At 47.1% G+C, this 24,644-nt stretch overlaps 1 protein-coding gene across 2 annotated transcripts; it reads right to left on the bottom strand.

Moving 5' to 3' along the window:
* Nucleotides 1–4,249: 4,249 nt before the first annotated feature.
* LOC124677495 (B3 domain-containing protein Os03g0620400-like) lies at nucleotides 4,250–12,059 on the bottom strand. Of its 2 annotated transcripts, none has more exons than XM_047213489.1 (7): nucleotides 11,908–12,059; nucleotides 11,580–11,731; nucleotides 6,328–6,661; nucleotides 6,055–6,242; nucleotides 5,448–5,937; nucleotides 5,096–5,343; nucleotides 4,250–4,828 (listed from the first exon to the last, which is right to left on the bottom strand). In XM_047213489.1, exons 1-7 carry the CDS (start codon nucleotides 11,924–11,926, stop codon nucleotides 4,565–4,567), a joined length of 1,695 nt encoding a protein of 564 aa, XP_047069445.1. In that variant the 5' UTR covers nucleotides 11,927–12,059; the 3' UTR covers nucleotides 4,250–4,564. The 2 variants fall into 2 exon arrangements, with proteins under 2 accessions (XP_047069445.1, XP_047069440.1); XM_047213484.1 differs by having other exon boundaries at nucleotides 4,251–4,828; nucleotides 6,055–6,245; nucleotides 11,908–12,055.
* Between the last annotated feature and the right edge of the window lie 12,585 nt (nucleotides 12,060–24,644).

Genomic DNA, 24,644 nt, shown 5'->3' with positions numbered 1-24,644 from the left:
GGACTGAAATGCCCCTAGGGTTAGCCCACTAGTCAGGGCGTGGTATGGTTAGACCAAACCCGACCGAGTCGGTCGGTCCGACCGGCCCCTCCACTCCCGCACCCGCTCGCGAACCCTAACCCTAATCCGCCCCATGCTCCGGCGATTCTGTGTCGCCTCCACCGTCGCCGCCTCGCTTTGGACGATTTCGGCCGCTCTAGCCATTGCCATGGGTGGCGTTCAATGCACTCAACGATGCTGCTTCTTTCTATCCACGTGGATTCACCAGAATCCTCCTCTCTAGCGCTCGCGCAACCCTAACCCTATCTTAGGGTTTTGATGTCGCGGTTGCTCCGCCGCCACCTCGCCGCTCCTGCTTGCACGGTGAGCTGGACGCGATTATGTGGTGCTGGTGGTCACTCTGGGGTGTGGCTTGGCGCATGTGGCGCCATCGTTCCCTCCCCTGTGCCGCCACTCCCTGGCATTGCTGACTGCTGTTGCTCATGGGTGGTTTCGCCGGCATAACATGAGCCCTTCCTCTGGCTTGCAGTTGTCGCGGCCACGTGAGACCTTCCTCACCATGCAGTGGCTTCTGCTGCCAGGCGTTGGTAAGGGTTCCCGCCTCCTCTCTGTGTGCCTCTCTTCCTCTCTCTAGCTCATGGCTTGCTCCCTGCCTGATCGATTGATCTTACAGGGTTTCCTATAGGCTCCTAATTGTTGTATGTTGTTGGTTCTTGCCTCTGGTTATTCCTATCTCTGTGTGTGCTTGCAACACCTAGCTTGCTTGCATTTTCTGTGTGATTCGGGGGTTGACTAGATCTTGATCAAGGTCCCTGGTCATGGTATGGACTTGACTCCTGCCATTGGATTATCAATGTGATTCTATGCATGATTGCAGTAGCCTGGCTAGCTTGGCCTGGTTTATGTATAGGCTTTTAGTTGTGCTGCTCAAACACAGTGAATGAATTCTTGCTTGATTTATTTGCAGAGGAATTTCATGTTAATTAGAGCATGAATAGTCATGAGTGCCTATGCTAGAGCCGTGGCCCTAGTAAGATTTCATGTTATTGTTTGCACTATTAGCAATGACATGATGATGCTTAATCTCGGTGTTGTGCTTGCCTTGATATGAACTGTTATGGTGATGATTAAATCGGCTCTTGTGGGTTGATTACAGTTAGGGTATTTAGAGACAGTGAACTGCAGTAGCAGTTCTTGCTACCGCCATTATGCTCTCTATAACCTGTGCACAAAGATTTGGAAGGTGGCTTCTAATAAGTAGGTGATCTCTTTTGATTGTCACTGCTATACTTTGATGTTGAAAACAAAATATCCGTTGTGATTCAATCATACCATATACATCAATCTGATGGTTTTCTTCCAATTAAACTAGGTGCTCTACTTAAGGAACATTTGGAGCTTGCTCTTAGGAACATATTTGTTGTGCTTTTGCTTAAGCATAATAGTTCTTATGGCTTGTATCATTATATAAAGTGCCAGTTTTCATGTGTGGAACCAAATGATGATAAAATCCATTTTTATCAGCTTATATTGTGGATGCATTTTATTGGTTGTGCTGTGATATGGAATAGATCATAGGATCTATTCCATATCTATTCCAGGTATCTGGTATACCTTGTTCTAGCTCCTAGACAAAACATTTTGTTGATGTAGAGGTTTGATCTTGATCAGCCCGTCCTTCTCCTCCTAGCAGCTGGCTTGATCTTGCCTCGGGTACCATGGTTTGATTTTTGGCGAGGGTTCATTGATGAATTGGATGAACTAGTGGTTCTGGATGGACTAATGTTGCTGCTGTTGGGGCTCCGGTGTGTGTCGATGCATTGTTGGAAAGGTGTATTGTTCTATTTATAGCAAAGGGTGTGCCCTTGCCTGGTTGACAACACACCCTATGTGGGTGTTGTGTGTGTATGTGTGTGTGCTACACCCAGCCTGTGTGGTGAGTCACACAGTGACTATGCTGCTTTGGTTGGAGGGGCAGAGTCACTGGATGAGCTTGTCAGTTTGATGATTATCATTGTGGTGACTAAATTTTGATGTCCAAGTGGCATCACCACTTGTTCAATTACTGTTTTTGTTGTTTTTTGATTTTTTTGCAGGGAATCAGAAGAAGATCAAGATCATGTTGATCAAGAAGTAGTTTTGATAAGGATTCTACTTTCTTGTAATCTTGTTTTTTTATTTTATATTCTTTCTTGTATATAAAGAATATTGTAAAGACAATGTAAATGTGTTTTTTATCAATAAAGCTCAAGTTTCTCTATTGAACTTTACTTGTAATTCAATTATTGACTTGAATTAATTATGTATTAGAATTCCAATTGTGTATTCATATTTCTTTTTTATGTAATGATTTTTTTTCATATCCATCTATTTATTATAGTACTTTCAAATTTCAAATTTGAATATCATTTCAAATTCATCTCCCTTCCAAAACCCTAGTATCAAAAGAGGTCATGTTGAAATTCATCGCACTCTCGCCACACCTAGTTGCAGCGAGAGACAAACCTCAATCCTAAATCTACCCCGCGTTTGTTCTAAAACCGGGGTTGTTACACCCCCTCCCATTTATGGCAACAACGAACCCTCCCAGCACCCTCAAACCTTACGTTCTCATCGTCGGTGACCTTCCCGCACCCTACCCCTAAACCCTAAGTTCTTCCTGGCACCAACGGACACAGCGAGCTTCATGTAGGAATCACCTTCCCACATCCATGAAATTCCTCTATTTTATTGGGCTAACCATCGTATGTTTTTACCGATAAAGTGTGATTTTATTAATCAAAAGTTTCAAGCATTACACCCGTCCTCTGCGTAACAACGATACACACATCCGTACACTATCCAAAATGTAAAAAGAAAATTTGACACAATGATCATCATGATGCTGCATCGATGTCTAAGAGGATGGTGGTCCAATCCTGAGATTATGCTGCCACCTATGTTGGATAATAAAATCCCTCGCCATTTCCTCTAACCACGCAGAAACCTCCATAAACAGGTCACGATTCTTCATATGCTGAAGAGATGAGCATGAACGGAGTAAAGTATTACACCGGTAGATGACCTGTATAAGAGAGCAATTTTTGCATTAAAAATAACATCATTTCTACATAGCCAAAGCGACCAAATAACGGCAAACACTGCCACCCTAATAAGGACTTTAAACCTTTGATTCATCCCATTAAGCCAATTGCCAAAAAAATCATCATGATGCTGCATCGATGTCTAAGAGGATGGTGGTCCAATCCTGAGATTATGTTGCCACCTATGTTGGATAATAAAATCCCTCGTTGTTTCCTCTAACCACGTAGAAACCTCCATAAACAGGTCACGGTTCTTCATATGCTGAAGAGATGAGCATGAACGGAGTAAAGTACTGCACCGGTAGATCACCTATATAAGGGAGCAATTTTTTTGCATTAAAAATAACATCATTTCTACATAGCCAAAGCGACCAAATAGCGGCAAACGCTGCCACCCTAATAAGCACTTTAAACCTTTGATCCATCCCATTAAGCCAATTGACAAAAATATTGGCAACACTTCGTGGTGGGTATAAGGTAGAACCTATTTGGATGATTGACAATATAGATCTCGCAAAATGACATTGAAAGAATAGATGATCTATTGTCTCGAAAAGATGATCTATTGTCTCATCATGGTGCTAGAAGACACACGCTTACTTCCTTGCCAATTACACTTAATAAGATTGTCTTTTATAATGATAACCTTACGACGACCATAAAAAAATCTTTATTTTTAGAGGTATCTTCATTTTCTAAAGTTTCAGTGTTAACTATGAGTTGTATAGGTTGAATCAATATAGGTTGAATCAATGCTCTGTACATGGAATCGACTGAGAACTAACCGCCTTATGTGGCAGAGGTTCTTCTTTTGAGGTAAATGTAGCCGAGATGAGTAATCTACAAACCAAAAATTATGCATTCCTCAAAAAAAAAAAAAAAACTTGGCAGATAAAGCAGGATAAACTTAGACCACCTCTTTGGACGCCTCTCGCTCTGCATTTGCATTGTGATTGTAGCTTGCCTTCTGAAGATTTAACAACCGTTGCATACCCGTGGAAATGGCCAGCTTTCGACCACAAGCCGGTGATGACAGTATGCGCGTGGCGTGTTTCATCTACAGCCCAAATATCAGTACTGGGGCTGGGGACGAGGTGACGGTGATACCATTGTGGCCATAATTCCCCCCAGATTGCATATGGCAGCGTCACAGCGCTACAGCAGTTTGGAAATTGTTGGCTCAAATGTTTCTTGGTAGACCATACATTGCTGGACGCAACCTAATCAGCGACAAGACAAAATATGTCTCAACAAGAAATAACCAGCATACTAGAGGTCGAATAGGGTTCAGTCTTTCCCCAAATATTCCCTTTAGATAGCACTACAAGGGAGAGTCGTTCAACAAACACGGATAACCTAAACAAATTCACACCAAGTTATTCAGCAATTTTCTCTCTCATCTCACGGGCAGGGTTTCAGAGAGTCAAAGCCACGTTACAGGACAATATAACAGATAGGGTAGCCACGGCATGGCTCGAGAGCTACTGCTCCAGTTCCGACTTGCGAACCAGATGGACCATCATCGTGAGGCTTCCATTGTTACTGCTTGCCAAATGGAAGAGGCAGACGTCTCCTGCCTTCAGCTGGTTGTCCACGGCGAACTCCATCCAGCCGGGATAAACCCGCCACTTGTTACTCTTAACTCTCAACATGGCAGGCCACTGCTTACCCCCGACGTCCAGCTGGAGGAGGAGTGGCTGTGTCTTGTCTGGGAGATACGCGGAAGCATACTCCATGCAGAAAACCTATCCAAAGAGTTTCAAGATGTTTGGTAAATTCTTGAGATTCAGATCAATGGTAAATAAACTGACCAGAAATATAATACCAAGGCAGCATCGAGACTTCATTACAGAATCAGTAAAGAACTACTCCCTCCGTTCCATAATTCTTGTCGTGATTTTAACTGAAATTTGAACTACAATCACGGCAAGAATTATGAAATGGACGGAGTACAAACAAGAGAACCTCTTCCATATTTGCAGGTGTAGAAAAAAAAGAGTGTGTAGCCTCACCATTTCACATGGGCTGTGGGGGGGAGTGGCATGAACATTTGTAGTGGTCATCACTTTCACAAAAACAGGAACTTCACATCGAATTGATTGGAGCTTCTCCTCAACTTTCTTCTCCAGTTGGAAAGGTAGAGTTACCCGCCGGCCTAAAATGTAGGGGCGACAGGAATGCCCCTGGAGGTTGCCCAAAGGTTCTGAACCAACTCCAAGCTTCACAGATGCCCGATCATACGGCTTGCGAGCTCCATATCCTGAAAACAGCACCATACTCTCTTTAGGCACAGAATGACCAGAATTCATTTGAATATATGGCAATATAAAAAAAAGAATGCATATGCAACAAGAATAGGATTACCTGATTTTGGAGAAGGGGAGGGTGTTGAAGCCATGTTTTGGGTTTTTGTACAACTACGTGTCACCCGCTTTTGCACCCTGCAAGGTTCTTTCGCGCCTTCTCGCACGATGACATCTTCATCATCAGAACTGGTCAAGTCAATAATCTGAGGCGGGGGTGGGCTAACAATTTGCACTGAATCGTCAAACATTTCCTGGTCATTGGAAGAACGATTTTCCACAACAGAACATGGAGATGTTTTCCCACGACCGCTTTGGTCAAGGATGAGAACTTCCATGCGACTTTTCTCCTTACTTCTGAAAATGAGGAGGTCATTCTCTTGTATGCGCTGAGAAGCTACGAAAGTATTCCACCCAGAGTTTAGGACTATTAGATCATCAGTGTGCTTGCTTGCTCCCACAGCACATACAGTTTTGTCAGGGCCTTGAAGCTGAACAATATCTTTAGTCCTCTCTTCTTTGAAATTGTCCACAAGTTTCAGTGGTATGTACTGCAAGAAAAAAAATGATAAGGCTAAGAAGATGAAATCTTGACCATCAGGAGCTGGTCCTATGAATTGGAGTAACTAACATAACCAAGAAATGATCTGGTGATAAATACAACTTACAACATAGCAGTTCTTCAAGCTGACATTGCTCTTGTTCATGACTGCCACATACAGAGGAATCTCAGACCTCATGGTGTTAGCCATTTGTAGTACTTTCTCATCTTGTGCCTTCGTTAGACAGCACCCGGGTAACATGGTATAATCAAAGTCAGTTGAGGTCTGAACATGTCCTGGGTTAGGCACAGCTTCTTCTGCACACCAAGTATATTGTTAGAATCATCACAAAAGCAAAGCAAAATCAATATTTTGACTTGAAGATTCTGGTTAACCTACCTTTCACAACATGAAGAGCACAAGGAGCACGAGGAGGAACTGCTTCAAATATCCCAGATGGTGGTTTAGAACAGGACAAGTACTTCTCGTGACCGACTGAATTGAATACATTAACCTTAAAGCTGGAGTTCCCACGGTACACAAACAGAATTGAGTTATTTTCTTCTATGTGATGCGCATTCGCAAAGTCATTCCATCCAGACCTAAGAACTATAGCGCCAAGTTCCCTACTAACTTCAACGGGGTACAAACGGCCATTGGGAGCTTCTAGTTTGACAAGCTCAGATTCTGGGATCATGTTCCTCAGGTGGCTTCCAACCTCCTGCGGTATGCGCTGTTGAAGGTAAAGGAAGAAGATACATGTTGGTTAGATTCATGAGTTCCACCGTTTCTAGGCAGTGAGCTTCATGCTATTTGCAGGAAATGTAGACACAATTCAGATTGCATGACTACCAAAGGACGTGGGAAACAAACAATAAAAATCATATATTTGGAACACAGTTTATGGGCTGAGCAAGAGAAGTTTGGGCTGAAATGACAAGAGTTACCAAATATCATTTTTTGGGAACATTAATAGCACACTCAAGGTAGTACAAAAGCAGTGTACTAATTATCTCCATACAGAGTTTCATACGCATTAATTTTCCCTCCAACAAAGTGTTTTCCTGCTACGTGCTACCTATGTTCTGAAGCATTTCTTAAATATCCTGAAACAAATATATTATCTACGTGCCAATCATCCTCAGATAATATCAATAATACATCGTACAACATTGCTAAGAATGAAATTGGAATTGCAATAAGAAACTAAGCACACCCCTCTAATCTAATCAATAAGGCTTGGCTATCAATATATCTTGGTGCCGTACCATTTGAAACAACATCTCTCTCTTTTTCTTCAGTGACACCATAGAGAGGAATAGTACACTCATGGTAGTATACCAGCAGTGTACTAATTATCTCCGTAAAGAGTTACATACTCAGTTCCCTCTAACAATGTGTTTTGCTGCTTACCCCTCTGTGTGGTCTCAAGCAATTCTTTCTAGGAAACATATCCTGAAACAACTTTACTAATACCAAAGATTCTTGGCAAATATATATAAGTACTTCATCGCGTAATGTAGCTAGTATTGAAACTAACATTGCAATACTGTAACCTTTTGCTTGTAACTAAAATAAGCTGATGAAGTATAGCTTATGATACGGTAGATCCAAGCCGATCCACCTAGATTGATGCCCGATCTTTCACAACGAGAACCTGGGGTAGAGAATCCTCCCAACAACGCGATGAACGCAGCCTGGAGAAGAGGGAACGAATCCAGCAAGCAACGGATCGATGAACGATACGCCTCAAACCAAGAGCTAGACAATCCTTGATGAACACAAGAACCTTCGCAGCGGATATAATAGATAACGGCAGCGCCGTACCCCCGGAGGGATGATACACGTGATTACACGCTATAGGGAAACCCTAATCTTGAGACTAAACTTGTTCTACCCTAAACCCTAGCCGCCCCACCTCCTTATATGAGAGGGAGAGGTGGCCGGCCGGCCCCCTTGTTGGGCCTAACCTAGTTCGACTTGGACAGGCCCAAGTCAAACTGACTCTATTAAAACCCTAGATGGCCCACAGCATGACCTGGCTACATTATTATCTCCTAATAACAAGATTATAATAAACTACTGGTACAACCTTAGACCCAAATATCATATCAATGGCTGTCCTAGAGTACCAGGCCCGGATATCCATATCATCTCTCCCCTTCTTCAAGAAGCGTTGTCCCCAACGCGTGAGGGTCTTCTGGAAAAAGGTGACGTGATATGAACATGACACGTCCTCGCCGTCCTCAAGTCTTGCTTGCCTTCCACACCACATCCTCCCTCGCGGCCTTCTCGACTTGATACAGCACTTGGCGCCTCCTTTCTTCTCCACATGAGCTTGGCCTTTGGCGCCAATTCCTTCTTATTACGAGGTATTGATGGACCCTTGTGTCGCTGCATATGACCCTGCACAAGATGTGTAATTCCTGGGCCACATAGATGTCTCACACGTCCATCCTTGCCTCGATGCATCCGCGGTGTCGCAGAAAACTGGACTGCAGTACTCCTAGCACGGTAGTGCCGCTGCCCACTGTCTCCACTGACGCGCTCGACCACAGCCGGTCTAGGCGCTGGTTGACCGGGCGGTTGACCGGCCCGGCCGGTCCTGGAGCCGGTCGACCGGTCCTGGCACCGGGCTGAAACACCATCAGCACTGGCTTCTATAACCTTCTCGCCTCCCACTCCTCCCACGCGCATCTGCGCCATATGTACTGGAACATCATCAGCACAAACATCATCAGTCTGCATACGAGCATCAACACAAACTGGTACTGTAGCACATGCTGCAATATCCACATCAACAACAAGTGTAACTTCATCCGGCTTGTCACCAACAAGAACTTGCTTGTCATCTACAGGCTTGGCTGAAACATCACCAACATCAATGCTCGGAACATCATGCACCTCTTGCTGCACTTTAGGTTTGTGCAACTTCTCTTTACGCACCACTAACTCCACATCGGACTTGATATGATCATCACCCATAGGCTTCAAAGTCCGCTGTTTGCCAACATGCATAAAAGAATATGTATTTGCTCGCCCAGCATGTGTCACATTACGATCATACTGCCAAGGACGCCCAAGTAGCAATCCACACACCTCCAATGGCAACACATCGCAATCGATCTCATCAACATAATCATCAACTGTAAATGGCACACGCACCTTGTGAGTAATCTTCAGCATACCACAGCTATTCAACCACTCAAGACGTTTAGGTTCAGGAAGACGCCATGTAGACAACCCCAACGCTGTCACCATCGCCTTGCTAATGCCATTAGTACAGCTTCCACCATCAATCATCAACTTGCAAGCCTTGCCCTTGATATAGCACTGAGTCTGAAACAAACTCCACCGCTGAACCTTGTCAAGCTGTCTTGCAAGCATCATCTTGTACCTTCTTGAGTTGCATATTCAGCCCGCTCAATGGTACATCCTCCTCAACAGTCACAGTAGTGCTCTTGGTATCAGAGCCAGGTTTCCTCTCCTCTGAAGATTTCACCTCAACCTTAGTGATTGTTGGTAGTGGAACAATCTTCTTACTAGTAATGATGCACTTGTCCACTGCCTTCTGTACCTCCGTCAGGCACTTGTCCACTTCCTTCAATGCATGCCCAACTCCGGATGACTGCTTATGATCCTTCAATGGTAACCCGAAACCACCACGAAGAAATTTTTTGAAGTCCGCCCAAGTATAAGCATACTCGCTTCTATCAACGGCATCATACCAATATATGTCCAACTCGGCATCCACACGCCTGTGAGCTAGAAGACAGGCATCATACCCAGTGAACTTCCCTTTGTAGCGACGACATCGTTGGAAACCCAACTCCATGTACTTCTCCCAATCCTCGTACTGCTCACTTGTCGCGGAACGACGTAAATACCACTGTAGTCCTGACACAGAATGCGGTACGTCCTCCCAACGGCGGATATCAAGGTAATCATTGAAAACATCACCGGATTTCGTGCCACGTGAACACCGTATGCCACGCACATCGTCTCCAAAGGAAGCAACAACAGTAGTAGCATCAAGGAGCATCGCCGGAAAAACAGGAGCATCAGTAGCTAGTATTGCTGAAGAAGCAACCGCAGTAGCAGGAGAAACCGCCGGAGAAACAACCGCAGGAACAGACGCCGTCCCGGCCCAGGGCCCGGTTGGACCGGCCTCCAGACCGGCCAGTCCGGTCACTGGCCCGGTTGACCGGTCGCCAACCGGATCGGCTGCCTCGTACCGGAGCAAAACCGGAAATTGGCGAATTTGCGAACTTCCCGGTTTGCAGCCCGGTTGACCGGATTTTACGCCAGGCTGCCCGGTCACTGGCCCGGTTGGACCGGAGTTTACGCCAGGACGCCCGGTCACTGGCCCGGTTGGACCGGAGTTTACGCCAGGCTGCCCGGTCACTGGCCCGGTTGACCGGATTTCCGAGGAGATTTTTCCTGGTCGCGAATTTTCGTCTTCTTCCCGATTCTGGTCGCGATTTTTCGCGATTTTGACCTCCGAAACAGCCATGGATGACCTCCAAACTCCACCAAACAATGCCAAACTTCCTCCAACCAACCTCCTTCGACCGAGAGTCGAACTCCTCCGATCTTAGAGCCAATCTTCTCCGCAGCAAACCGATCCAAAGAGATCGATCAACAAAACCTCGCCGTGAGCAACCCAGAAAGCTGATACCACATGATACGGTAGATCCAAGCCGATCCACCTAGATTGATGCCCGATCTTTCACAACGAGAACCTGGGGTAGAGAATCCTCCCAACAACGCGATGAACGCAGCCTGGAGAAGAGGGAACGAATCCAGCAAGCAACGGATCGATGAACGATACGCCTCAAACCAAGAGCTAGACAATCCTTGATGAACACAAGAACCTTCGCAGCGGATATAATAGATAACGGCAGCGCCGTACCCCCAGAGGGATGATACACGTGATTACACGCTATAGGGAAAACCCTAATCTTGAGACTAAACTTGTTCTATCCTAAACCCTAGCCGTGCCATCTCCTTATATGAGAGGGAGAGGTGGCCGGCCGGCCCCCTTGTTGGGCCTAACCTAGTTCGACTTGGACAGGCCCAAGTCAAACTGACTCTATTAAAACCCTAGATGGCCCACAGCATGACCTGGCTACATTATTATCTCCTAATAACAAGATTATAATAAACTACTGGTACAACCTTAGACCCAAATATCATATCAATGGCTGTCCTAGAGTACCAGGCCCAGATATCCATATCATCTTAATTTGTGTAGCATACTTGTGAAATGTGAAGTTATCAGGTTGCAATTGTATAAGCAACTGTCAACAGTGTAAGCATTGCGTTGCAACTTGATGTAGCAACCATGCTAGGGTGCACTGTGGGCGTATGACCGTGGTGTATCCAAGAAAGCGGAGAGCTGCTAAAAATGAAAAGGAAGGCTTCCCAAAGCTAAAGGAAAAAAAATCTCTGTGTTCTTCATCCTCTTCGTGCGTGTGTGACAGAGTTCCTCTGTTGGATCTGTGTGCGTGTGTACACGCTGCCCTAACACGCACAGAAAACCCCAGTATAATCTTTTTTCTACCAGCAACATCAGAATCAACGGCGGCAGTTCACAAAACCTGAATCAAACAAAGCGAGAGGAAAAAAGGCAATCAGTTAATATGCCTCACCAAGCTGTGGCTGAAATCGCCGGAAGCCACGACGAGGAACTGCTTCTTTTCGTCGCTCATGTGGTTCCAGTAGTAGTGCTCCCTCCACATAGCGCAGCTGTCGCAGTCGCCCATCTCGCAGCAGCCACCGCCGGCGGCGCCGCCGCTCCGGCCTGGTAAACGGACCACAGATCGGATCAAGAAAGGACATCGATCTATGAAAGAGTGGATTTTTTTCCAGAAAAGGAAACATTTTTCTTCCCCTGTGGTGGAGCAAAACCAACAAGATATACACCGCTCCGTCCTCCGTTGGCCAGGAGCCAAGAACAATCGGGATGTGGCTGGTTACCTGGGGTGAACCCGTCCATTGATCGCTGCCGCGCCGGTCCGCCGCCGCCTGCGTTCGCCGCGGAGAGACCGAGAGACCAGCACCCTTCTGCGTCCCCAACGTGGCTTTGAACGTTTTGGGCAAAGGTGGTGGGTAAAGTTGCTACAGCAGTACAGCACGCAGTAAGCTCCAGAGCCAGAAATGGGAGGTCTGGCAACTCTACTAGTTTGTGGCTAGCGAATGCGCGGTCAACACGTTGGCTCAATAATGTTGATGATTGCAAGAGAAAAATGAGGGACAGTTTTTAGATGCTCCCATCCCATCCATGAGTTAATTGCTACAAAAAAAAACTCGTAACTGGAACAACGTTTTCAAGAAAACCATGCCTTTTTGCCGCAAGAAATCACCGTCTTTCTGACCTATCGGGCCAATGTGGCGCTAGGTAACAGTCAGATGTGAATGGCCACTAAAAGCCCCATTATCGGCTCAATTATGTCTGAGGCTCTATCTGAAGTTCTTTTTTTTTAAGGGAATGCCTCTAGGCCCGGCTTTATATATAAAGCCCCAAACGGCATGAAACAAATGTCAGGTTACAACGCCGCTTACACACACATGAAACACAAATTCGAAGAGACCGACCACACCCGGTTCACAAGACGACACGCACAAGAAGGAGCCAGAAGGCGCAACCAAACCCTAACCTAAGATAATTGGTGTGCTGGATCATCCTCCTCATGCAGGGCTGTCCACCTCCGCCCTAGTCCTCGCGTACAGTCGCCTGACTTCTCCCACCGCTGCGTCCAGGAGCTCCCTGTCCTTCGGTCTGACCAGAACCCTCCAGCTCTGCATGTGAATAGTCATTTGGTACAAAGCATCAGCAGGGTTGCCAATAAGTTTGCCCTCAATTGCAAGTTTATTACGAATGTTCCAAAGCGTCCAGCATTGCGCGGCGAAAATAAACCAAACTAATCTACGCAATCTGCCCGACAATCTTTGGGATATCGCAATGAAGGCACCTGCCCCCGCAAGGTTCCAATCGCACTGCAGGAGCTCCCTCACCCCTGCCCACACGAATCTCGCAAGATGGCACGAGAAGAAAATGGGGTTGCAGTCTTCCCACTCCCCACAAAGCGCGCAAAGACCATCTGAGGGGAAGTGTCTCTTGACAAGCTGCGCCCCAGATGGGAGTCATCCTCTGATGAATTGCCAGGGTTCCTATTTGAAGTTCTCAACCTTCACTAGCTTAGGGCATGGCCAATGCTTCACTGTGGAGCTGCCCTCCAGCTGCCATGTAGGTTTTTGATAGTCCAAATCAGCTCTACCCATATATATCAATACACGCCGGTCCTAGAGGAGCACGGTTCATACCCTAATCAATCTACCCTTTTGTCATGGTATCAGAGCGAAGGTAGACTTCCGCTCTCGTCTTCCGCATCGCAGCATCGCTGCTCTACCCTAGATCATGTCGATGACCTCCGGCCTCTCGATCTCAAGCCCGCGCACCACCTCCTCGCTCTCTACTCCGTCTGCCTCCACTGGTACCAGGTCGATGACGAGCAGGGGCAGCGTCATGGCGTCACGGATCCCGACTACGCCGTTCTGTCTCGACAACAAGATCACGGTCCGCCTTACTGCAGACAATTACCTCTACTGGCGCACCCAGGTGGATCCGATCCTACGGACGAACCTGTTGTTCGGCTTCGTTGATGGCAGTTTACCATGTCCCGCCGCCGAGATTGTCAACCCTGCGGCCTCCGAAGGTGGTTCAAGCCCTACCATCGCCAATCCTCTCTATGCCGCATGGCACCAACAGGATCAGGTGATCCTTTCAGCCCTGGTTGCCTCGCTTAACGAGGGGGTGATCAGCATGGTGATGCTCGTCCCGACGTCGTAACAGGTATAGGAAACCCTAGAGGCGAGTTTTGCCTCACAGTCCACGGCGCGCGTCATGCACATCCGCGCCGAACTTGGCAAAATCAAGAAGCACAACTACCCCGACGCCACTGCCTACTTCAACAAGGTCAAATCCTTGTCTGACGTGTTGTCCTCCATCGGGCAACCTCTGCGGGCGGATGAGTTCAACACCTTCCTTGTCGCCGGCCTGGATAGCGAGTATGACGCCCTCGCAGATTGCATCGGTGCTCGTCCTGTCTACGAGCCCTTACCAGCCCGAGATGTCCATGCACAGCTGCTCAATACCGAGCAGCGTGTCGAGGCGCGTCGCTCTGAGGCTGGCCTTGACAACCACCATGCCAACCTCTCGTCGCGGTCAGGAGGTGGTCGCGCTCCGTCTCGTCGGCAAGAACAGCTGCAGCAGTACTTTGCGCCTGCACCTGCGCCGAACGGTGGCCGACATCAAGGGCACGGTGGTCGTCCGCAAGGACAACAGGACCGCCCTACGGGTACAGGTGGTACCCGCCCCACTTGTCAGATTTGCGGCAAGCAAGGTCATGTCGCCTCCTGCTGCTTCAAGCGATATAACAAGAACTACCTCGGCATCGGCAATGATGGCCGCAACAAGGAGCGCCAACTTGCTGCGCTCTCTACCACGACCACGAGGTCTACTTCATCTTTCCATGTCGACCCTGCATGGTATGCCGATACTGGAGCAACCGATCACCTCACCAACGACCTCAACAATCTTACCATGAGGGAATAATATCATGGCAAGGACAATGTTCAAACTGCCAATGGTACAGGTATGCACATTACACATATTGGTCAATCTACAATTCCTACTTCATCTCATCCTTTACGTCTTAGAGATATCCTTCATGTACCCTCTGTTACTTGCAATCTCCTGTCAGTTAAACATTTTTCCTATGATAATAATGTTTACTTTGAATTTCATCCTTGGTACTTTCTTGTTAAGGATCGGGATTCTAGGGAGGATGTCGTGGCACTCGCGTCGTGGTGGTCTCTATAATCTTGATGTGTCTCAATAAAGCAAGTCTTCAGCAGTCTCAAGGTGTCACGAGCTCAGTGGCACTCGCGTCTAGGACACCCCGCTACTCCCATTGTTCAGCATCTTTTACACCGTCATGAGCTTCCGTCGATGTCAGTCCATAAAAATTTAGTTTGTGATGCATGTCAGCAAGGCAAAAGTCATCAGTTACATTTTTCTTTATCCACTCGTGTAACCACTGCACCACTTGAGATTATATATTCAGATGTTTGGGGTCCATCCCAAGTTTCAGTTAGTGGTCATGAGTTTTATGTGAGCTTTGTTGATTCTTATAGTCGGTTTACTTGGCTCTACTTGTTAAAGCATAAATCTGATGTCTTTAAAGTCTTCCTTCAGTTTCAGCAACATGTTGAGCGCTTACTTGGTAGGAAGATTATACATGTGCAAAGTGACTGGGGTGGTGAATACCATCGCCTCAATAATTCTTTTGCTGACATTGGCATCACACATCGAGTCTCATGCCCTTATACCCATCAACAAAACGGGACTGCTGGACGAAAACATCGACATATTGTTGAGACTGGTCTTACACTTTTAGCTCATGCTAGTGCGCTTTACCAGTTTAGGAGTGATGCATTCACTACTGCTTGCTTTCTTATCAATCGCCTACGACCTAGTCGTGTCATTAAGATGCAAACACCTCTAGAACGTATACTAGGTGAAATTCCTGATTATACATTTCTTAAAGTGTTTGGGTGTGCCTTGGCCACATCTTCGACCATACAATAATCGCAAGCTTCAATTTCACTCCAAACAGTGCGTTTTTCTTGGCTATAGCTCCTTACACAAAGGTTATAAGTGCCTCCACATTCCTACCAATTGAGTTTATATTTCTCGTGATGTTGTTTTTGATGAGTCTGTCTTTCCTTTCTCTCAAACTCCATCCTCCTCTGCCGCTCCGTCGTCATCCACCTCTCCACCAAATCCTGACCAATTTGTTGATGCTGCATATACTCCATTGCTTTTGGCTAATCATGGTGCAGGTTTGGGGCGTGGTGCTCGCCTTGAGTTACTTGATGACAGGGATGCTCCTCCTACTGCCTCGCCTACTGTTGATCCGGGTCACGCTGATGATCACGTCGATCACATGCATGGATCGGATGGGAATCATGCAGAGACCGACCCACCCTCGCATAGGCCTCCTCTCAGCCCCGTTCGCTCGTATGGCGGCCCACCCTCGCCTGGGCCAGCCCTGTCGCCGCCAGCCCCTACACCTGGCTCGGCTTCATCTACTACGGACGTGATGGACATCACCACATCGCCCGCTACTACCACAGACTCTCCTGGTACACCGCCCCATCCTTCTGCTCCAACGGGTGTTACGACGCGTCTACAACGTGGTATACGCAAGGAGAAGATCCGCACATATGGTACGGTCGCTTGGAATACCACGCGCAAGTCTGATCCAATGATGCTCACTATAGAAACGTCGGATTACCGTGCTGCTCTCTCCTCGTCCCATTGGCGTACTGCGATGGAGAATGAGTTCACTACTCTTCAGCATAATCAGACTTGGCGCCTTGTTCCTCCTCAGTCCGGCATCAACATCATTGACTGCAAGTTGGTTTTCAAGATCAAACGTAAAGCTGATGGGTCTATTGACAGATACAAAGCGTGTCTGGTTGCCAAGAGATTTAAGCAACGCTATGGCTTGGATTATGAGGACACGTTCAGTCCACTGGTCAAGCCTACTACCATTCGCTTGCTGTTGTCCATGGCTCTCTCGCAGCGCTAGCATGTTCGTCAGCTTGATTATTGAGAACGCCTTCCTACATGGAGTTCTTGAGGAGGAGGTGTTTATGCGACAACCTCCAGGTTTTGAGGACCCCTCTCGTTCTGGCTACTTGTGTCGACTGGATAAGGCTCTCTATTGGCTTAAGCAAGCCCCTCGTGCCTGGCATGCTTGACGCAGTTCTTTTCTCACTAGCCTTGGGTTTACTCCCTCTACAGCTGATACATCTCTGTTTATTCTGCGGTGTCCCAGTATTACTATTTACCTGCTGGTTTACGTGGATGATATCATATTGGTGAACTCCTCGCCTACTGCTGCTGATCGCCTGGTTGCTCAACTCGGTACTTCCTTTGCCCTCAAGGATCTTGGTCCTCTTCATTATTTCCTTGGCGTTGAGGTATACACTAAGGGGCCTGGCCTTCTCTTGAGTCAAAGGAACTATGCTACCGAACTATTGCATCGTGCGGGGCTTCACAAGTGTACTCATGTGTCCACCCCTATGGTCTCTACAGATAAACTCTCCATTACAGATGGTTCTCCTCAGAAGATTCTACTCGCTATCATAGTATTGTAGGAGGCCTTCAGTACCTCATTATGACACGGCCAGATTTGTCCTTTCTGTCAACAAGGTCTGCAAATACCTTCATGCTCCTCGATGTACTCATTGGTCGGTGGTCAAGCGTATCCTACGCTATGTGAAGGCTACACTGTCACATGGCTTACTCTTGTCTCCTTATTCCACTACAGTTGCCCCTCTCTTGTCTGCCTTCTCAGATGCGGATTGGGTTGGTAATGTTGATGACCGCCGATCCACGGGGGGTTTTTCCATATTCTATGGAGGTAACCTCATATCATGGAGCGCTCGGAAGCAAGCTACAGTTTCCCGCTCCAGTACAGAGTCTGAATACAAGGCACTTGCTAATGCTACTGCTGAGATTATTTGGGTACAAGCTCTTTTTGGTGAACTTGGCGTCATGCAGCATAATCCACCTGTGTTATGGTGTGATAATATTGGAGCTACGTACCACTCTTCTAACCCGGTGTTCCATGCACATACTAAACACATTGAGATTGATTTTCACTTTGTGGGAGAACGGGTTCCTCAGAAGATGCTCCAAATCGGGTTTATTTCCTCCAAGGATCAGCTAGCTGACATATTCACCAAGCCATTACTATTGCCATTATTTGAAGCTTGTAAACGCAATCTCAACCTCTCTGGAACGGTTGAGATTGAGGAAGGGTGATAAACTATGTAATCTAGTCTAAATACCTAACATGTATACATACGGTCAGGTCATGTATAAACCTACTGTATATACCCCTGTAATTACCCTATATATATCAATACACGCCGGCCCTAGAGGAGCACGGTTCATACCCTAATCAATTTACCCTTTTGCCATGAGTCAGGTTGCGAGGACCAGTGCATGGAATGTTTATTGTGTTTGATTTCTATTTTCCTATTTTCTCTTGTCTTACGTGGAAATCTGGAGTATAGGTGTGATGGCCCAATTGTACGTGCCCTTACTCTCTAAGTCTCTAACCTACTCTCTCTATATGTCTCTTTCTTTCTCACACGTTTGATTGAAGGACTCCACTATCTCGCCACTTCGGTGCTACCATCGTTGCTACCTTTGTGAAACAACATCGAGACCATCACCGGCATCCTCATCTCCCCCTCCTCTGATAGGGTTAAGGCTAGTTTATGCCCACTTGAGTATTTGATATGAATTTGAGCCTTGATTTTTAGATTTGATCCATAGGTTCCCATTACCATTTGCAATACCGGTTTATGCGGCATAGATAGGTTTGATCCATAGGTCCCATTACCATTTGCAATACCGGTTTATGCGGCTTAGATAGGCACTGTAAACTGGCTCTCGGATCATTTTGAGAAGTTTGACAAATATGTGGCCTTTGAATGAGCTGACACAAATCACGCCAGTTTTTGATATCATGTACAAAATAACTTTAAACTTACTAATTTAACTTACATGTGTGTCTAGTTATCGAAATATTAGTCATATTAAGACATTTTCCAATTTTTTACTCCATTCGTTCCATTCTATAGTGCCTATAGTTTTTTGGCACGGAAATTAGCGCAAGAGTATTCTTTACATAAGACCCCCTGGCTTAACGATTTGAGATCAGAGTAAAATGAGGAAAATCGACAACTTCCTAAATTAACATAACAAATCCCACAAATATCTCTGGTTGACTCTCCATATGTGCATCCAGGTTCTACTATTAAGGAAAGAAAAACAATGCTTCCTGAATCTAAGGAATGGTTGGGACCATGCATTAGGAATCTCAATTAAATGTAGAGGGGTAATTGAGAAAAAGCCAAGCTACAATCTTATATTTTGAAACAAATGCCAAAAATCTATAGGCATTATAAAAAGGAACGGAGTATTATACTATTAGAGCATCCCAACAAGACACACACACACACACAAAAGAGAGAGAAATGAGCTTTAGGGGCTCCATCCCAAAAAAACAGGCCGCATCGGCACCCCCAAGCCGTGTAAGCACCGTGAGCGGCCTGGAACATTGTCCGACACTACCGCGTCGGCCCCGATGTGCTGGGGCCCAGCGGGGCCGCTGGTAATGATCACCACGTTAGATTGTTCGCACAGTTCCTCTAGGTAGTGACTGAGACATTCCATCCATCCCGCCCCTCCTTCCCGTAAGTTCCCGGCTCCTCTTCCACCTAGTGAATCTCATCCCCCACCACCCCACATTGACGGGGATAGCTCGACCACGGTTGCACAACAACATTGATGTCCACCCACAACTTCTAGGGTATGTCGACAAGCCAACCGCCCTCCGACGCCGAGTCTCACTCGTGGTTGTGGTTTCACCGCCACTTCTACGGCATGCCCCCGAGCCTGCTGCTCAGCACCGCATCTCCAACCGATGCGACCACATGCATGCCCTCACCTATACCTGCAATTCATATGTATGTTTCCTAATCTTGCCGACAAAAACAAGCAACACAACCCACGCCATGCACGCAATGTGTTTGGCGATTTGGCTAGGTGAGCTTTTTTACCTATCTTTTCGGCAAAATTTAGGTAGTGTTCATTTATGTGCTTGCTTAGTTGTGTGATGCCTAGAAATGGTTAGCGACGATGAAATGATATTACAACAATTGATGGCTTGATAGAGGGCTAGAGGAGGCCGAGGTCGTGACCGGAATGAAAAAAGCGACTCATGCTCATCACCACTCTTCTTCATACGAGCGAGGCTGCGACCTCCTCGCATTGGTGGCTCTAGGAAGGGGAAGAGCAATAACAAGGAATGACCTCGGATGGCGGGAGCTAAGATGGTTGAGGCCGACTATTTCAAGACGACCGAATACATGGGCCGAAGACCTTTTGCGGCACTTTCGTATAAACAAGGAGTTGTGCAATGTGTGCGAGAATAGGATGACTATTTCATCTGCAAGAGAGACTTCACTAGTTTAGTTGGTTTCACTTTTGTTAAGTAGTGAACAACTGCCTTATGGTGTCTTACGTATGGATCTCCTTAGATACTCTGGATTACTATCTCTTAGTGACATCAAATGTGTTGCAACTCTCTCCGGTGTTTCGTAAACTTGTCGAATGCCATGCCCCTGCGGTCAACTATGTGATCAATGTCCACCCATACACCAAATGGTACTACCTTGTTGATGGCATTTATTCTCCGTAGGTGATATTTGTGAAGACAATCTCTTATGCTCATACCGAGAAGAAGGCATGGTTTTCTAGGTGCTAGGAAAGTTGTAAGAAGGATGCCGAGCGGGCATTTTGGTTTGCTCCAACAACGTTTTGCTATGTCACATACCCTATTTTTACCTGGTCAACTCTCTTAGAACATGATCCTCGAGAGTGAGCGCGGTACTCTAGTACTTGATGATCAGCCATATGAACACTAGGTGCTGGTTGCCCAAATTGATCACGAGGTGCCGGCCGAGTTTGGAGCTTTCATCGCGACGCATCAAGAAATTCGTGACGAACATGTTCATCTCCAATTGCAAAATCATCTAGTGCATCATTTGGGGGAGGAAAAGTGGCCCTTGATGTGTGTCTTGATCTATTGAAATGTTTGTGTGAACTATTTTTAAAATATTTAAATTATTGTAATAAAACTATTGGAGTTGGTGTGTAAAATATTTAACTTATTCGCTTGAATTACTATAATAACTCTATTTATGTGTTTAAACTGCACAATGTAGTTGTATTTTAGTCTCTATTTATATCCTAAAATGGAAAAATAGGGGATGCCTTTTTTGGGGATGGGGGTGGGGGGTTGCTGGGAAGCCAGCCCAAAATCCGCGACAGTTTCTCTTTGCACCACCAATGCACTTGTTCGGCGCAGTTGCAGTTGTCAGACACCATTTGCATGGTGCCGGTGGGATGCACTTAGCATTTTCGCAACATTGCAGATATTCTAGTTTAATTATGTACGTTGAATCATATTTTTTTGTAATATGATCAGAGTATCGTTGGTAAACTTGTGGTGCTTGTAATTGAAGGTTTTATTTGTGCTAAATTATTAGGAGTATGTGTGATAGTTGATTGGGTGGACAATGAATGACATCAGAAACTGAATGCATGCTTCCGACAACCATCACACTTTGGCATGCTCGAAGTGAAAGTGAAGCCGCACAGTCATTTCCTAATTAATCTAAACACTGGCATCACAGTAGCATAAACTCATATGCTGCTGAGGAACAACAAGGTGCACTCAGCCGCACGCCGGCATGCAGTTCATGCATGCGCGGTCAGGAACCAAGATCATCGGATCGATCAGGAGGCTTCGTCAATGCAGACGGTGAGGACCATCTCCTTGTCCGGTCCAGGGCCAGTCATCATGGTCGGCGGCACCGCCAAGAACTCCCCCGCGTCCACGTTGATCTCGCCGGGAGCCGCGCTGCTCGTCACCTCCGAGTCCAGTATGACGGCGCGGTCCCCGCTCCCGTGCGCCCAGAGCTTGAGCGAGTACTGCTGCCCCGCGTCGCCGTTGGCCCTGACGCACACCACCGAGACGGCCCTGGCCGTGCCGAGCGCTGCCACTGACAGGAGGAACACGGCCCCGTCCTCCTCCGCCGCGACGAGCAGCGCCCGAGGCTCCGACGCCCGCACGGCGAGCCCGAGGTGCATGCGGTAGCGGATGCTGTGCACGGGCCACGCGTGCGCGGAGGCGAGGTGGCCCAGGAGGTTGGGCGGCGAGGCGGCGAAGCCGCAGCCGGGCACCGTGCAGGAGCAGGGCGCTCGCGGGCACGCGCTCTCGTGGTCGGGGGCCTCGAAGTAGGCGACGCAGCTCGTGCAGCCGTGCTGGCGGTGGGCGCACTGGACCCTGGCGGAGCAGACGACCTTGTCCATCAGGTGGGAGCGTCCGTAGGCGCCGCCGCCGTGGTCGCACGAGTGGCACCGCTTGCCGGGGAGCTTCCCCTGGCAGCAGCTGCAAGCAATGTGCAAGCCCGCCGCGCACTGCACGAAGAGGGGGAATTAAATTTTGAACTGGTACCTTGCCGCGGATGCGAATGCAAGAGGGGAAATTAATCAGCATGGAGGGAAACCTGGAAGACGGGAGGCCTGAGGCGGTCGGAGCAGACGGGGCAGTGGAGCAGGGTCTCGTCAAACTTGAGGATGTCCACCTCCTTTCTGGTGTCGCCTTCCACCGCCGCCGCAACTACACCCACTTCTTGCTTCACTTGGACGTTGGGTGGCAGTAGCAGAGGCTCCTCCACCCTCGCCTTCTTCACCGTTGCATTCTCCTTGCCGATCTCCATCTTGAACACTAACCAACCACTGGAACCAGCGGCCGCCCACCGGCAGCGAAGGAAAACGGGAAGAAGTGGAGGACTGGAGTCTGGAGGGGGAGCAGAGGTGGAGAATAACGCACCGTTTATGAGAATGCTAGCTGCGCCTCATGATGTGAGCACCACATTAGGACACGAGAAACGATCCAAAAATTAAGGGAATCACCCTTTGCATTGCATCAATCCGTCTCATCCCAAGCCTTGTCAGTTCACTCCCGAGACTCATTACCTCCAAAAGGGATGAGAAAGAACAAGAATCTGATGGCAGTATTCTTGAAAGAGACAACGTTTCTGTTTGCCTGAACACTTTGCTTGTGAGTATGGTACACTGTCTCGCCTTTTGGTTTTGAACTGATGTCCTGCCTTTGGGGTTGCAGAGGTTGTGGGTGGAGTGGAAGGAACCGAACAATCCAAAACGAAAACAGAGCAAACAGATGATGACAAAGGGTATTGCCATGAACTTAGTCGTCAGATTTTGTTTTTTTGGCGTGATAGCCTGATAGACAGGTAATGCATAGTGGCGAACTACCGGTTGCAGTCCCGCACAGCATCAGGGAGGAATCTGTCCCAGGATTATTCGGCGGCATAGTGCAGTGCGGGGTCTCGGTAACAGAATTTTACATGATGAATTCGGGTAGAATGGAGGCATTGACTGGCGTCGTGGTGGAGTCGACAGCAGGCCCGACGAGAATTATGCTGATATGTACCATGAAGATGGCTCGACAAGTGGACAGTGATGACAACTTCTACAACGCTTTCACGAGGTGCTCGCTAAGGGTCGCTGGATCCGATGTGTGATCCCGGTTCGACATAGGGTGAGACGACTATGCCTCTGGTACCTAGTTGGTAGGGCGTGCTCTATAGTTTTGGTGCATAAAGCCTTGATGGCATGATCTTCATCCATTGTTAGATTTGTAGATACTACGTGGTGGTTTCGGGTTAGAACTTTGTTAAATAAAATATAAATAAAAGTCATATGTATCTTTTCGATGCAGAGGCTGGGGTCCCAACCTTCTTTTCAAAAGAAAAAAATTTCTTGCCGCACCGCCTATTTCTTACACGTAAGCGTAACGCCAAAATTTGCACGCAACAAAGATAGGTTTTTCAAATCCCAATCGGCTTCATAGGTGGGTAAATTGACTTGATTGTGTAAATAAAGGCCATATGCATCTTTTCGATGTAGAGGCGGGTCCCAACCTTCTTTTCGAAAAAGTATGTCTTGACTCTTGCCACACCGCCTATTTCTTACGCACAACTAAAATTTGCACGCAAGAGAGATGGGCTTTTTAAATCCTAAGCGGCTTCATGGGTAGGTAAATTGACTTGATGCTGCCCACCTAACTCTTAGCGGGCTAGCCATATTTTTCGTTAGGATATTTTACTTTGCGATCATGTTCTGGTCGCCTAGCGATGATGTAGGATACGACGCATCCGACCCCGCTATCTAGACGAGGAAGAAGATGGCGCTACAGAGGTGGACTCATCTATCCATTCATCCCTTCATTGAGGAGGGTTGTTTCGGACTACAAACTGATCAAGTCACATAAACATCAAGACGCAGCTAGTACAGTGCAGGATGACCGTCTTGGACTGCAGCCTCGTTTGAATGAGCTGAGTAGAGGACAGTCGAGCATGGAATCTGAGGGAGAAAGAAAGATCTAGGATTTAATTTGGAAAACCAAGGTTCCTAATAAAATTCGTGTTTTTGCCTGGAAGGTTGCGTCGTCGACACTAGCTGTACGGTCTGCACTACACCACCGTATTAACTCAGTAGATCCTATATGTGTTATTTGTGGACAGATATAGAAGATACACGCCATGCTCTTGTGCGGTGTACAATGGCAAGAGCTTTGAGATATGAAATGCGAGAATGTTGGAACCTGCCTACTGAAGAGGCGTTTAGTTTTGATGGGCATGAATGGATATTTCAACTAATCAGTAATGTACCAGAAAAGATGAGAGCAATGATTCTCCTCCTGTTATGGCGAGTTTGGCATTATCGTAACAATGTTGTCCATGGCGACGACAACGCAAGAGTATCTACATCGGTACCATATCTCTGTAGCTATTTGGAGTCATATGCATCGGCATCAGGGAGGAGTTGGGATATGAAAGGTAAAACCCCGGTTATTCTGGCCGTCACATTATTGTGGGTAAACCAGAACAGCCGAGGTGGTTGGCATCTGTCGAGCTGAAGGCGAATGTTGATGCAGGATGGAACCCAATAAGCAAAGAGGCGGGAATTGGCATTG

The sequence above is a fragment of the Lolium rigidum genome, chromosome 1, assembly GCF_022539505.1.
Source record: "Lolium rigidum isolate FL_2022 chromosome 1, APGP_CSIRO_Lrig_0.1, whole genome shotgun sequence".
Lineage (NCBI taxonomy): Eukaryota > Viridiplantae > Streptophyta > Magnoliopsida > Poales > Poaceae > Lolium > Lolium rigidum.
Note: the sequence above shows the minus strand (reverse complement) of the source record. Positions and strands in the feature narration are given on the sequence as shown.